We start from the raw sequence: 13,122 nt of genomic DNA on the forward strand, positions 1-13,122 counted from the left end.
AAAAAAAAAAAAAAAAAAAAAAAAAAAAAAAACTGAAAATTTTGATATTCGATACCTTTCTCAGAGAGTATATATATGAGCAGCTTTGAAGCTCAAGTATTCAAAGCTGGGACGAGCAGAATCCTGGTCTTCTTCTTCTTCGATAAATATATACAACTTGATATATTGGTTAAGTTGCTATATATATATATAGAGAGAGAGAGAGAGAGAGAAAGAGAAGGAGAGAGAAAATAATGGCAGCTGGGAATGAATGGCTGCATGGCTATTTGGAAGCGATTCTGGACGTAGGAAGCAAGACAAGCAAAAAACAAGAAGGGAAGCACAGAATTACCAGGTTTGATGACAAACAAAAGAAAGGGAAGCTGTTTTGTCCAACAAAATACTTCGTTGAAGAGGTCGTTTACAGCTTCGATGAGTCTGATCTCTACAAAACTTGGACCAAGGTTTTCTTTACACATTAATTAATTACCTCTCTCTCTCTCCCCCTCCCTTTCTTCTCTACATATATCTCTTGTTATTTCAATTAGCAGCATGCATAATTTAAATTATTAGTATACTTACATGCACTATTGTATTCCTCAACATTTTTTGGTTCATAATTTCTGATTACTTTTTGTTAGTTTATTTAAGTAAATATTAATTGAAATGAATTTTCCATCACTATTTTTGTTTAGTTATATCGAAAAGAAGTTCAAATTACTAACTGTTAATAAAAAGAAACAAAAAAAAAAAAAAAAAAAAAAAAAAAAAAAAAAAAAAAAAAAAAAAAAAAAAAAAAAAAAAAAAAAAAAAAAAAAAAAAAAAAAAAAAAAAAAAAAAAAACAACGTGACACATAAGGGTATATATTCCTTTCTAATCTAAAAGCGAGGGAACGTCAGCGCCCCCACTCTTGCTTACCTCTTTTTGGCCACTTTTTGATGGGGGAATATTATTATGAGTGTAACCTTTTTATTAGCTCTCACAGTTAATTGCAAACTACCGCTTAGGAAATAAAAAAATTATCCAAGTATTGCATGCTAGAATAGGTAGGAATTTAATCACGCAAGATCGATGGTTGAGACTTGTACCTGATGAATCGAAAGTCCTTTTGCTTAGCTTCCAGATTTCTAAGCTGCCTTGGATAAATGATAAAACTTCCCAATCCAGTAAGCTAAACTGTATCCTTCCTGTTAAATCACTGTCCAAAACCTTTTTACTCTTTTAATCAATAATCAAAATTTTATGCTAATATGAGATCATAATATTGCAGGAATTTAAACTAGATCGGATAAATTTTATCGGTTAATATATTTAAAAAATACATTTCTCCCATAACAGTGTCAAGATGATCCATCGTAAAAAATGAATCTTCTCGATATTGCTCATCTCCTAACGAATTAAGTTTAAGATGGAAGTCCATACCAACATATCATTAAAGGGGAAATAGAACTTATGCGATGATTGTACTTACAGGTGATTGCAACTAGGAATACACGTGACCGCAATAATAGACTGGAGAACATGTGCTGGCGCATTTGGCATCTGGCTCGGAAGAAGAAGCAGGTGAATGTTAATATGCAATTCATACTTCTAGCAAATATGTGATTACTGATGCATCCTAGTTTAGCATCGAATGATCTTGCACGTTTTTATTTTTTGGTTGAAAATGCAAGAGACTCAATTGTTCACACACTGAATTCCAAGTCAAGTGATAACGAGTATTATCGTTTAAAGTTAGTTTAAGGCAGTATTACTTATTAGCCTACCAGAAGAATAATTTAGTGTTTTTATTTTTGGCTAAATATATGGTTTGATACCTAATGTTTCAGTGGTTTTTAAATTTAGTGTCCAAAGTTTTAAAATTTTCAATTTAATCTCTTATATTTTTATATTTGTCAATTATACTAATGGAATACTATATTGAATTGGTAGAAATTTCAAGAAGAAATTTGATCACCTATTCAATTTTTCCTTGAATTATTAAAAGTTGGCAACCTTTTTAAATTTGAACCCAACTCATTCAAATTTTTAAGAACTCACTAATATCTACCACAAGTCAATTTTAACCTTCCTAGTTGTGAGGGTATAATTGAGATTTTTTAAAAGACAAGGAACTAAATTAAAATGTTTTAAATAGTAGGGATCAAATTGAAAAAAACACTCAAATAGTAGGAACAAAACATAGATAACCATTGTTTTATCGTAATCTAAATTATTTTCTAATATTAAAAACACGGACAAAAGTTTCTTAAAAAATAGGTTGCAAAACAGGTTTTGAAAACAAATTTTGAGAACTTTCATCCAAAAGCTCTTTAACTCTCTCAAACTCGCCTTTGAAAACAATAAAAGAGAGAGAACTTTATTAATGACAGTCCTAACCAAGTACAGTGCAGACGTGTGTTACGAGCTAGTGTTTATGAAAGTGCATGGAGAATTTCCCCTTTTAGTTCCCTACATCTCCAAATCCTTCCAGTTCAATGTAAACTAGTCATAGGCTCTAGCATATATTAAACTTACAAATATTCTTATGGTATGTGACACGAACAGATAGCTTGGGATGATGAACAAAAACTAACAAACCGACGACTGGAACGAGAGCAAGGTCGGAGCGATGCTTCTGACGATCTCTCAGAGGGCTCAGAGGGAGAAAAAGAGCAAGGGGACACTAACATATCCGAGTCTATCAAAGATACTCCTATTATTAATTCTGACACTCAAATTTGGCCAGATGATGAAAAGTCTAGAAGCCTTTATATTGTCTTAATCAGGTATACACTCAAGTACTCCAATTTCAATGGATGATCATCAAGGATTTAAACAATAGAACAACTAGACCGAGTAAATTCATTTAAATAGCTAAGAGGACAATGCGTGCAGCAATAACTGATATAAATATGTGTACCTTCTAATGTGAAGTTTGTGATTCTTCCAGTATCCATGGGCTGGTGCGAGGAGAAAATATGGAACTTGGAAGAGATTCTGATACGGGTGGCCAGGTAAGATGAAATTTGTCAAGTCCTTTAAAAGCAATAAGATACAGAAAAAGTAGAAGGGAAAGAAAACATGCCTCTTTATCTCCTTCCTTCAGAAATAATCATCTGCAATGAAAGGTCCTGCATGACAAAGCTTACAATATCGAAAGCATTTAACTACTATCTATTTATCTTTACCTGTAGCTTCTTTAATTTCAGGTCAAATATGTGGTTGAACTTGCTCGAGCTTTAGCCAATACAAAAAGGGTGCACCGGGTTGATCTCCTAACTAGACAAATCTCCTCATCTGAGGTAGATTCCAGTTATGGAGAGCCCGTAGAGATGTTGTCGTGCCCATCTGACGGAACTGGAAACTGTGGTGCCTACATTATTCGAATTCCATGTGGACCTCGTGATAAGTGTGTGCTAAATATTGTTCCCTTCCCCCCTCAACATTTACATTCTAATTGTGGCAATTAACACACAAGCAAATCTTGTAACAGATACGTACCAAAAGAATCCCTCTGGCCATACATACCTGAATTCGTCGATGGAGCTTTCAACCACATTGTTAACATGGCAAGAGCTTTGGGTGAAGAAGTTGCAGGAGGAAATCCAATTTGGCCTTATGTCATCCATGGTCATTATGCAGATGCAGGGGAGGTGGCTGCTCACTTGTCTGGGGCACTGAATGTGCCAATGGTTCTAACAGGACATTCTTTGGGCAGGAACAAATTTGAACAATTGCTTAAACAAGGGAGGTTGTCAAAAGAGGACATCAATGCAACCTATAACATTATCAGGAGAATTGGGGCAGAGGAGTTGGGGTTGGACGCTGCTGAGATGGTGGTTACTAGCACAAGGCAAGAGATAGATGAACAATGGGGACTGTATGATGGTTTCGATCTCAAGTTGGAGAGGAAGCTTAGGGTTCGAAGGCAGCGAGGAGTGAGTTGCCTTGGTAGATCCATGCCTAGAATGGTGGTATGTTATACATGCGACCTCTTAAAGCTCTCTCTTTTCTTGCATTAAGAAGAATAGCTGCCATAATCCAAATTCATTCACATATATATTTATTTCATTTGTCACATCCAGATGATAGTGGAAAGAAGATAGGAAATTTTGGTTGGAATATTTTGTCTTGAACATATACTTATCATCCTTCGGCCTTAGGTTATACCTCCAGGCATGGATTTCAGCAATGTTACAATCCAAGATCCAATGGAAAGCGACGGAGACCTGAAGTCATTGATCGGACCAGACAGAGTTAGAGCTCAAAACAATAGAAATATACCTCCAATCTGGAATGAGGTTCCATATTCTTCTTTCATCCTTTGTACTATTCCTGAAAAGATTGAATTCATTGAAAACAGTACAGATTGATAAAATTACTTTCAGCTTTCTTCTCTTTAGCAAAGTAAGAGAATTTCTTAACGAATCTCATAGAACAAACTGGATGCAGATTATGCGTTTTCTCACAAATCCTCACAAGCCAATGATACTAGCATTATCCCGTCCTGACCCTAAGAAAAATGTCACCACATTGCTTAAGGCTTTTGGAGAATGTCAAGCCCTGCGGGAGTTGGCCAACTTGGTAATAATATTTTCCCTCCCTTTCTTCTATCATCGCTTATGCGCAGGCCTAGAGCCATATATAAGGACTAACTTTTGTTGACTCTTTACTTTTGCTGAAGGTTCTGATTCTTGGTAACAGAGATGATATTGAAGAAATGTCTACTAATAGCTCCAGTGTTTTGATAACCGTGCTTAAGCTCCTTGATAAGTATGATTTATACGGTCAAGTTGCTTACCCCAAGCACCATAAACAATCTGAAGTTCACCAAATTTACTGTTTGGCAGCAAAAACAAAGGTAAACTTCCCCTGCTAACAAATAGAAAAAAGTTCACAACTAAATTTCTGCATAAAATTGGGTCAAGGATGATATTGTTGTCCCTCTAAGGTGTTAATGTATGCCTAGTTTTGCAAGAATTGACCTGTTACAAAGAAAATATCAACCTACACACCATAGAATAGGCAAAGTTTATGCTAAAGTATTCTATCAATGATATTTAAGACTCTAATAGTACCTCTTGGCGTTGACTTTTGAAGGGAGTTTTCATCAACCCGGCTTTGGTCGAACCTTTTGGCCTCACTCTTATTGAGGTAAAAAGTTCACACTTCTATTCACAGATTAGAATGAACTTCATCCAGGGCCCATAATAATGTTTAATTGAAACCTAAAAGACAGAAACAAAGTTCCTAAAGCATGAAATTCACGCGAAAAATGCTTTTATAACTGATTACCAGGTTGATTCCATGCCTAAATTTGCAGGCAGCTGCCTATGGCTTACCTGTTGTTGCCACGAAAAATGGAGGACCGGTAGATATTTTGAAGGTAGGCCTTTCAAGAAAATAACTTGCCTAAAGTATGCCTGGATCCGTAATCCTAGCTGTACTATCCAATAAGTTCTTTGTACCATGTTTAACGCCACACGATAAGTATCCTTTTTGATTCTACACAGATTTGTATTTATTGTCAATAATCAAACTAATGTCTTCTCAGGCGTTACACAATGGACTCCTCATTGATCCACATGATCACAAAGCAATAGCAGATGCCCTTTTGAAGCTGGTTGCTGACAAAAACTTATGGATGGAATGTCGTAAGAACAGCCTTAAAAACATACACCGGTTTTCATGGACAGAACACTGTAAAAACTATCTCTCCCACATTGAGCACTGTTGTAACCGCCATCCTACCATCCGCCATGAGAGCGTACCAATTCCAGAAGAACCCATGAGTGACTCTCTAAAGGATGTAGAAAATCTTTCATTAAGATTCTCCATAGAAGGAGAATTGAAATTCAATGGAGAGCTCGACAGTGCAATGCGGCAGAAGGAACTTATTGAAGCAATTACCAAAAGAATGGTTTCCTCTCATAACAATGACAGTGCAGGTTATTATCCAGGTAGAAGGCAGGGACTATTTGTAATAGCCACAGATTGTTACAATAACAATGGAGAGTATACTGAAAGTTTGCAATCAACAATTAAGAATGTGATGAAAACTGGCTCAGCCTTGGGTTTAGGCAGTATAGGATACGTATTTTTAACAGGATCAAGCTTAAGAGAAACAATGGAGGCACTGAAATGCTGCCAAGTAAGCATAGAAGAATTTGATGCGTTGGTATGCAATAGTGGAAGTGAGCTGTACTATCCATGGCGAGATACAGCAGGTGATACAGATTATGAATCACACATTGAGTACAGATGGCCAGGAGAGAATGTCAGATCGATGGTGACCAGGCTTGCTAAGTTGGAAGGTGGGAACGAGGATGACATAACGGAACATGTAGGCATATGGAGTTCAAGGTGCTGCTCCTACAATGTGAAATCAACTGCCAAAGTAAGAATTCAAATATGCTTTATTGTACTGACTCGACGAATGTAATTTGTGGCCTAGGACTGCACATTTCTCATGAGAATCCTAATGTAATGGGCAGATTAGGAAGACTGAAGACCTTCATCAACGGCTGCGGATGCGAGGACTCCGGTGCAATATTGTCTATGTACGAGCAGCATCAAGGTTAAATGTGCTACCATTGTTTGCATCAAGAAGACAGGCACTAAGGTTAGATTCCTTTGATTATGAAACAACAAAGACTCCACAGAAAAAATAAAAAGATGATGATAAGAGTAATTATGGTATTATAAAAATGAATTACCATTGCAATAACTACAGAAGGAAAACAAAGAACGAGAAAGAAATTACTTAAATGCCTGCTATTTTGGTAGGTACCTTTCAATCAAATGGGGAATTGATCTATCCAAAATGGTCGTGTTCGTTGGGGAGAAAGGAGATACGGATCATGAAGACCTGCTCGTTGGCCTCCACAAGACCATTGTTTTAAGAGGCTCTGTTGAGCATGGGAGTGAAGACAGCTTTAACAGAGAATGTACAGTCACCTTCTCACGTGATAGTCCTAACATTTCCATTTTAGAGGATACTTACGGCGTTCATGATCTTTCGGCAGCACTAAATGTTGCTGAGATCAAGAGCTATTAGCCTGTTCTGTTGCCACATATGTAAATAACGAAAAAGAAGATGTGACTGCCATAATAAGAAGAATGTACTTCACTTTTCGTAAGAGCATCAATATTCATTAAAATAATAATAATAATACAACATAAATTGCATTTTGCAACATTTTACTTGATGTTGTTACAGAAAAGGGGTCGCAAAATAACGATCGTAAAATAATTCTCGAAACAAATTGCTGTCATTAATATGCACAAAAGTAGCACGGTAAACATAGTTAGATTTCAGTATTACATCCAACGACGTTGTTTTGCAATGAAGAAGAATTTTGAACTAAGCAGAAGTATTTCTTAGCTCGAGTAGTTGCAACGTTTTCCACAGCAATAGGATTGAGAACATAGCACATTACTCTCGTTAAGAGACAATATATCACATTGCAAAAGAAGCAATTACCCGCTCAGCGAAGTTTAAGTTTTGACAGATTCTAGCACAAGATCACCATCAAACATCTATTCCCCTCTCAATTACCTGCATAGTGGTTAGCTTTGTCCTATTTCTTCTTCACTCTTCCAAACAACAGACTGTTTGCATTATCACGTACTTGAGCTTATTCCAGCCTTGTATTCCTTACCACAAGTGCATTTAATCACACGCGAAATTTCCTACAAAGTACGACATAACTCTTTCTTATTAAAAGACAGAAGAACGTCCACAGTGCAGTTGAATTAAATATATATATATATATATACATACATACATATGATAAAACCAACCGTCAAATGGTAAGAAAAAAATCATTGATTTCAAGTTCACCTTCAGTTTTGCAATTTGGTCTTGAAGGGACCGTGAATACTCGGTTTCTCCAGCTTTATCTGATAAGAGCGCCTTGGACTCTTCCTCCAATGTAACATCATCCATTGCTCTGAGTTCTGGCTGAAGTTTTTATCCAGGAAAAAGTATTAAATAATAGATTATAATAAATCAGGTTGATTCTAGAATGCTTTCATAGAAAATTTGGGATATTATTGATTTGTATGTTCGAAACGTAGCTCCCATAATTGGGTTGTAAAAACTATTGCTATAGTTAGGGGACAACCTTAAGTCAATAGCATAAGGAATTACGATATGTACAGATCACAAAGCAGATAGTGTCCATGTAGAAGGTATTTCATGACTTGCGCTAGATAGCGTCTTCTATTGTGATCTGTTCTCGAGATTCCATTGTCGTAAGTTGTTTAAATATTATAAGGGTTGATGCTCTTATTTACTACCATCAAATCGATTACCTAGCTAAAATTAATTTATTTTACTAAATAGACAAATATGAGCACCACGAACACTAACCTTGAAATCATTTAATTCGTTCTTAACTTCCTCAATTGACTGTCCAATCTGAAACAAAAATAGATGCCGGTCCAAATTAACAGTCTACAGTTAAAAAATGATTCCTATCTTCTTACATGCTCTTTCTTTTCCCATATATGCGGGTGGTAGGAAGTTACGAATGGAAGCACTATTCTTATAATCGCACATACAACCTTTGACGACATTGATTACCTTGGAGTTCTCCAAAACAACTGCACATTTCATCTTTGAAACTTGACTAAGTTTGTCTTTCGCAGATTCCAAATCTTTCCTCTCTTCCACCTGTAAACCAACATTAGATAGCACATTATGCTTCAACACACTCGCCAGTCCATGGCAGGAGTTCAGTACCAGATTGTTAGGACTGCAGTAAATACGAGTGCCAGATATCCCTACGAGAGAGGATGGAATAAAATTAGTATGAATTTCATGCTACAGTAGTTAGATTGTTAAATGGAAGCTCAAATAATCAAATTTTACATTTGAGCTTCACTTGCAAACCATTATATAAAATGTTTCCACGCTATCGATCAAATTGCTATTGATTCAGAAACTAAAATAAATTATTTCTAAAAGCCTTGAACTTTGAAAAACTTTGGAAAATGTCTGACGATTCTACTTTATCATCCATTCTATATCTTAACTGCAAAACTAGTTACAAATAGGATAGATTTAATCTAAAGTGTTCCAAAGTAAACCATTCTACGTATTATGGTTAGTTAAAAACTTGAAGAGGGGATAGGAGGCCAAGAACTACCTCCAACTGTATCATAAGATCCTTCCGTTTCACTTCCTCGCTTAGCAGTTTCAAACTTAACCTGAAATAAATTGTAATCAGTTATGCTGGAAGGAATAACTTATTGCACGCAGTGGGAATGCAAAACCTGCAAACAGAAGAGACCTTAGAAAAGATGATTTAAAGATTAAAACTTCTTCAGCCTTATCTTGTTGTAAATAAAACAATTGGCCCTAGCACAAGCTTTTAACTCCAAATTACTTGCGTGGTGAATAAGGGCTAAGGGTCGTGAATGAACACTTGAACTATCTTCACTCCATCACTTAGATTGATGATTTAGTACATGATGGTTTTATTGAAAAGATCGAGGGCTCAATATTTATCTCTCGTGTTTTATGCATTCTCATTTAAAGCCAATACGATAAGGACCAAGTAACTAAAGGTTGATAAAAGAAAAAAGGTCGTGATCAAGGGCAAATATTCTTGAAAGAAAGATCCAGAGCCAAACTAAGTATATGCTATAAAAATGACATTAAGAGCGTAAAATAAGACGAGATTTAAGCATGAAAAATATAATAGATTCCCACGATGACATTAGAAATTCACATATAGGGATGGAGGAAGCTTCTATTTAGAACCTGAGAAGGAAAAATAATTCATATATGAGCTATAGAATTTAAAATAGACAGGTTCAAAACATCTAGTTTCCTATGAAGGAATATTAAATTGTAGCGGCAAGAATCACTTGGATACTTGTTTACTAACTCTCTTTAAACCCATGTACAAACTCTAGCGCCGATATCTATTGGAGCAGTTGAGGGACAACCATCTAATCTCATGAGAGCAAAGAAAGGGCAGCTCAAATATACCATAACTACTAATATGATAAGTAGTGGAGAGACAAGAGTGATGATCTAGTGAGAAATACCAATCCGTGCTCTTCCGCTTCTCCGCGGATCATGTTAGCATTTACCCAGTCCTACACCAAAGGTTGCATAATAGACTGAATTTCAAAACATAAATAATGGATTTAGAATTCATGATTTATATGACATATGTTTTGGACTTCAACCTGCTGATCTTGGAATTTGAGACTGATGTCCTCAGAAACTTTGGCATAATAATTACTATCATGGTCAAATATACTATTGTTAATAACACAATCACGCACCGTTGGTAGAACCAGAAATTCAATACTGCATAGTGCAATCACCTCTTCTCAATAATTTTGGCTCCTAAGCTGACTTTTTCTTGCTGAATGAGCTCGAGTGTCTGTATATCAAACAGTTGAGAGTACTTAACAAGCAAGAGGCGGATGCAAAACAGTATTCGTTGAAATCCATAATGGAAAGAAACTAAACAAACATTTTTCTCCTCTTGTTAAACAGGAGAATAAGTGAACCGGAGAAAATAGTTCCCTTTGTTCTTTTAGTCTAACGAAACTAGACATCATAGAAACTCTTTTTCTCTTAAACGTATATATATACAAGAGTTGGGCACAATATCCAGCCTCAGCTCACATATTTGATCGACTAAAGGCAAGCAAAAAAAAATTGAGGCCGGACCAGAAGAAAAGTCCAATTCCATTTCATGAGGACACTTGAGGTTGAGCAGTATGACTTTGCTTTTTAGTTCATGACTCCACTAAATTGAATCATATACATTGTATTTACCTAGAAAATTCAATACTAGCGCTGAAATAAGAGAGAGAAAATAAACTTTTGTTCCATTTTCTCCATTTTTGTCAGCGACGAGAAATGATGAAATGGAGATAGATTATTTACCATGTAGATGCTACAGCATGGTCCTTTTACACTAACTAAGCAGTTGCTAAACAGCTTTTAGACCTACACGAAAGGGAGGACACAAGGAAAGCACCAAGACACCAGTACAGAGAATAGACACCTGTGAAAGTGTACATATGTCATGCTCCAAAGAGGTGATTTTTCTTTGTTGTTCTAATATCTGGGAGCATATTTCACCCTTTGCCCGCATCATTCTCTCAGCATCTTCTTTGAATTGTTTTAGCTCACTTTTTGCTGCATCAAGACGTCTTTAGTGAAAGCAAACTATAGCCATTCGATCTACAACTCAAAAATTTTAGTTTGCTCGAAATATTAAAGTTTTAGGAAAAAACAAGGTAAGACTACAATTAAATCTGAATTTAACATGCAATAATTCGTGCCGAAGTTCATTCGACCGACCAATTCTCAACAGAAAGTAACCAAACGGCAACAGCTGCTAATCAGCACTACATGTACGAACAAAAATTGGTGAAACCGGCTCAAAAAAATAAATTAGACTACATATTATATTAAAAGACTTCTAGAATAGTACTGGATTAAGTAATAAACATAGGTAAATAAAATGATAGTTCAGTCCTATTTGGTTGATTTAAGTAATGGTTCAAGGATAATATTGGGAGTTAGTTATATCAGCAAGATATCAGAAAATCTCAGTCTGACTAAAGCAAGAGTAGAATGAGACAAAATCAAAGCACTTCAAACACACGCTATGAATTACATGGCACCAGGCTGGATGTGCATCAAGAGTAAGCAATCTTATGCCTAAGATAAAAGCAAAGAAGTTAGTTATCACATTAGGTCCAATGGACAATATGTTTGATCGACTTGGAAGAAGATGAATGTTCTTAGGTTTTTGTTACTCGATTCACGTAATTATATATTACCAATATGAGTTGTGACACTCTCGAAACAGGATTATTATACCCCTTTGAAATTTTTGGCAATTACAAAAGCAATAAAATAGATTTTTTGGCCAAACGCGTCTCTGAATGAATTAGAAGAATTCTTCAGCCGTCTTTATAAGAAACTGCAAAATCCTTCAGCTTCACTTTGTATAGTCACGGTTGTAGTAGGCATGAATAACCAAAACTACTTTCAAGTAAGCCAGTCATCCATAGATATGTATCAGACTGATTTAGAAACCCGGGAAAAACTTGATCAAAAAGAAAACTAGATGCTATGGAGTTTTGAGCAAGAAAATGATCACAATAACCAGTTAGATATCCTCGAAATGATCTGAAGCGAAATTAAAAAAAATAGTAATAATGGAGGACGAGACAGGAACAAAAGAGAGAATAAATCTACAAAATCTCCGTAAACAAAGTACGTGCTGAATTATTTTTCTAGGTGCAAAAGGAAGAACGTTCAGATAAACAAATAACGAACTAGAAGACTAGATGTAGAGACTTGACCAGCAGTAAGATCATTCTCCATGGTTCGAATAGTAGTAAAGTGCATGTGCTCTTCCACAGAGATCTTCGAAACTTGATCCTCCACGTCTAAGTCAAGTTTGATAAAGAATCAACCCAAAAGTAGCACAATAACGCAACAAAAAATAATTCCGTACGTTAAAACTTGAATTTGAAGGAGCCAATACGTACCGCTCATTTGTAAGCGCAGTGTCTTCATGTACTGCAAATACTCTTCCATCTTCGACAGTTCGCAGAGCAAGAAGCTGAGATTCAGTTCAAGTTTCAGTTCGGTGCCGAGAAAACTTGAAGCGATTGAAATCGCAGAGCGGAAGCCAAGGAATAGAGCGATAAAGCGCGCGCCAGACTGGGATACGATAATACCAACCGAGAGATGCAAATATGGAGGGAAAATTTGTGATTTCTCCTTCGAGATGGACACCTCTTCTTTTTTTTTTTTTTTTTAACTTAAAATTTGTCCTTTAGCATTTTATGTCAACGGTTTAATATTATTTTGGTTGAGTTATTACTTCAACGGTAATTTCTTCGTGGATAATTAGAATTAGATATTTAAAGGTAGATTTATAATTCTTGGATTTAAAAGAAAAAAAAACCATATATTTTTATATTAGACTCGTAAAGCTTTGATAAATAATGAAAATGGAGTATTAACACGAAAATTATTGATTCTAATCATCTCTAATCATAAATCAATATATAGGTAAAAGGCATTATTAGTTTTTCGTTTTTTAAAAATTAAGAAACACTATTTCTATTTATTAATTTGTTTATATGCTAGTTTGGGTTCAGCTTTT

At 35.6% G+C, this 13,122-nt stretch overlaps 2 protein-coding genes and 1 long non-coding RNA gene across 11 annotated transcripts; 1 reads left to right on the top strand and 2 right to left on the bottom strand.

Annotated features, from left to right (window-relative positions):
* The first annotated feature begins 15 nt into the window (after positions 1–15).
* On the top strand, positions 16–7,101 carry LOC111445569 (probable sucrose-phosphate synthase 4). Of its 3 annotated transcripts, XM_023084029.1 has the most exons (14): positions 17–443; positions 1,454–1,543; positions 2,528–2,748; positions 2,913–2,976; positions 3,172–3,371; positions 3,456–3,936; positions 4,126–4,263; positions 4,415–4,546; positions 4,647–4,823; positions 5,063–5,116; positions 5,286–5,348; positions 5,517–6,359; positions 6,457–6,584; positions 6,749–7,101. In XM_023084029.1, exons 1-14 carry the CDS (start codon positions 234–236, stop codon positions 7,017–7,019), a joined length of 3,072 nt encoding a protein of 1,023 aa, XP_022939797.1. In that variant the 5' UTR covers positions 17–233; the 3' UTR covers positions 7,020–7,101. The 3 variants fall into 3 exon arrangements, with proteins under 3 accessions (XP_022939799.1, XP_022939798.1, XP_022939797.1); XM_023084031.1 differs by lacking the exon at positions 6,749–7,101 and having other exon boundaries at positions 16–443; positions 6,462–6,555; XM_023084030.1 differs by lacking the exon at positions 6,749–7,101 and having other exon boundaries at positions 16–443; positions 6,417–6,504.
* On the bottom strand, positions 828–2,971 carry LOC111445572. Its single transcript, XR_002710876.1, has 3 exons — positions 2,883–2,971; positions 1,452–1,522; positions 828–1,178 (listed from the first exon to the last, which is right to left on the bottom strand). It is a non-coding gene; the product is annotated as an uncharacterized LOC111445572 (long non-coding RNA).
* Positions 7,102–7,212: 111 nt separating the features above from the next.
* Positions 7,213–12,704, bottom strand: LOC111445570. 7 transcript variants are annotated; one of them, XR_002710875.1, is made up of 12 exons: positions 12,500–12,704; positions 12,311–12,397; positions 10,999–11,132; positions 10,307–10,365; positions 10,166–10,220; positions 10,022–10,072; positions 9,115–9,175; positions 8,550–8,749; positions 8,337–8,384; positions 7,806–7,925; positions 7,521–7,654; positions 7,213–7,426 (listed from the first exon to the last, which is right to left on the bottom strand). XR_002710875.1 is itself a non-coding variant. In XM_023084034.1 (12 exons), the coding sequence occupies exons 1-12, from the start codon at positions 12,546–12,548 to the stop codon at positions 7,586–7,588; spliced, it is 864 nt and encodes a 287-aa protein (XP_022939802.1). In that variant the 5' UTR covers positions 12,549–12,704; the 3' UTR covers positions 7,213–7,585. The 7 variants fall into 7 exon arrangements, 6 of the variants coding, with proteins under 6 accessions (XP_022939802.1, XP_022939800.1, XP_022939803.1 ...); XM_023084034.1 differs by having other exon boundaries at positions 7,213–7,654; positions 8,550–8,639; positions 8,709–8,749; XM_023084032.1 differs by having other exon boundaries at positions 7,213–7,654.
* Between the last annotated feature and the right edge of the window lie 418 nt (positions 12,705–13,122).

This window comes from Cucurbita moschata, unplaced genomic scaffold (genome assembly GCF_002738365.1).
Source record: "Cucurbita moschata cultivar Rifu unplaced genomic scaffold, Cmos_1.0 Cmo_Scf00007, whole genome shotgun sequence".
Lineage (NCBI taxonomy): Eukaryota > Viridiplantae > Streptophyta > Magnoliopsida > Cucurbitales > Cucurbitaceae > Cucurbita > Cucurbita moschata.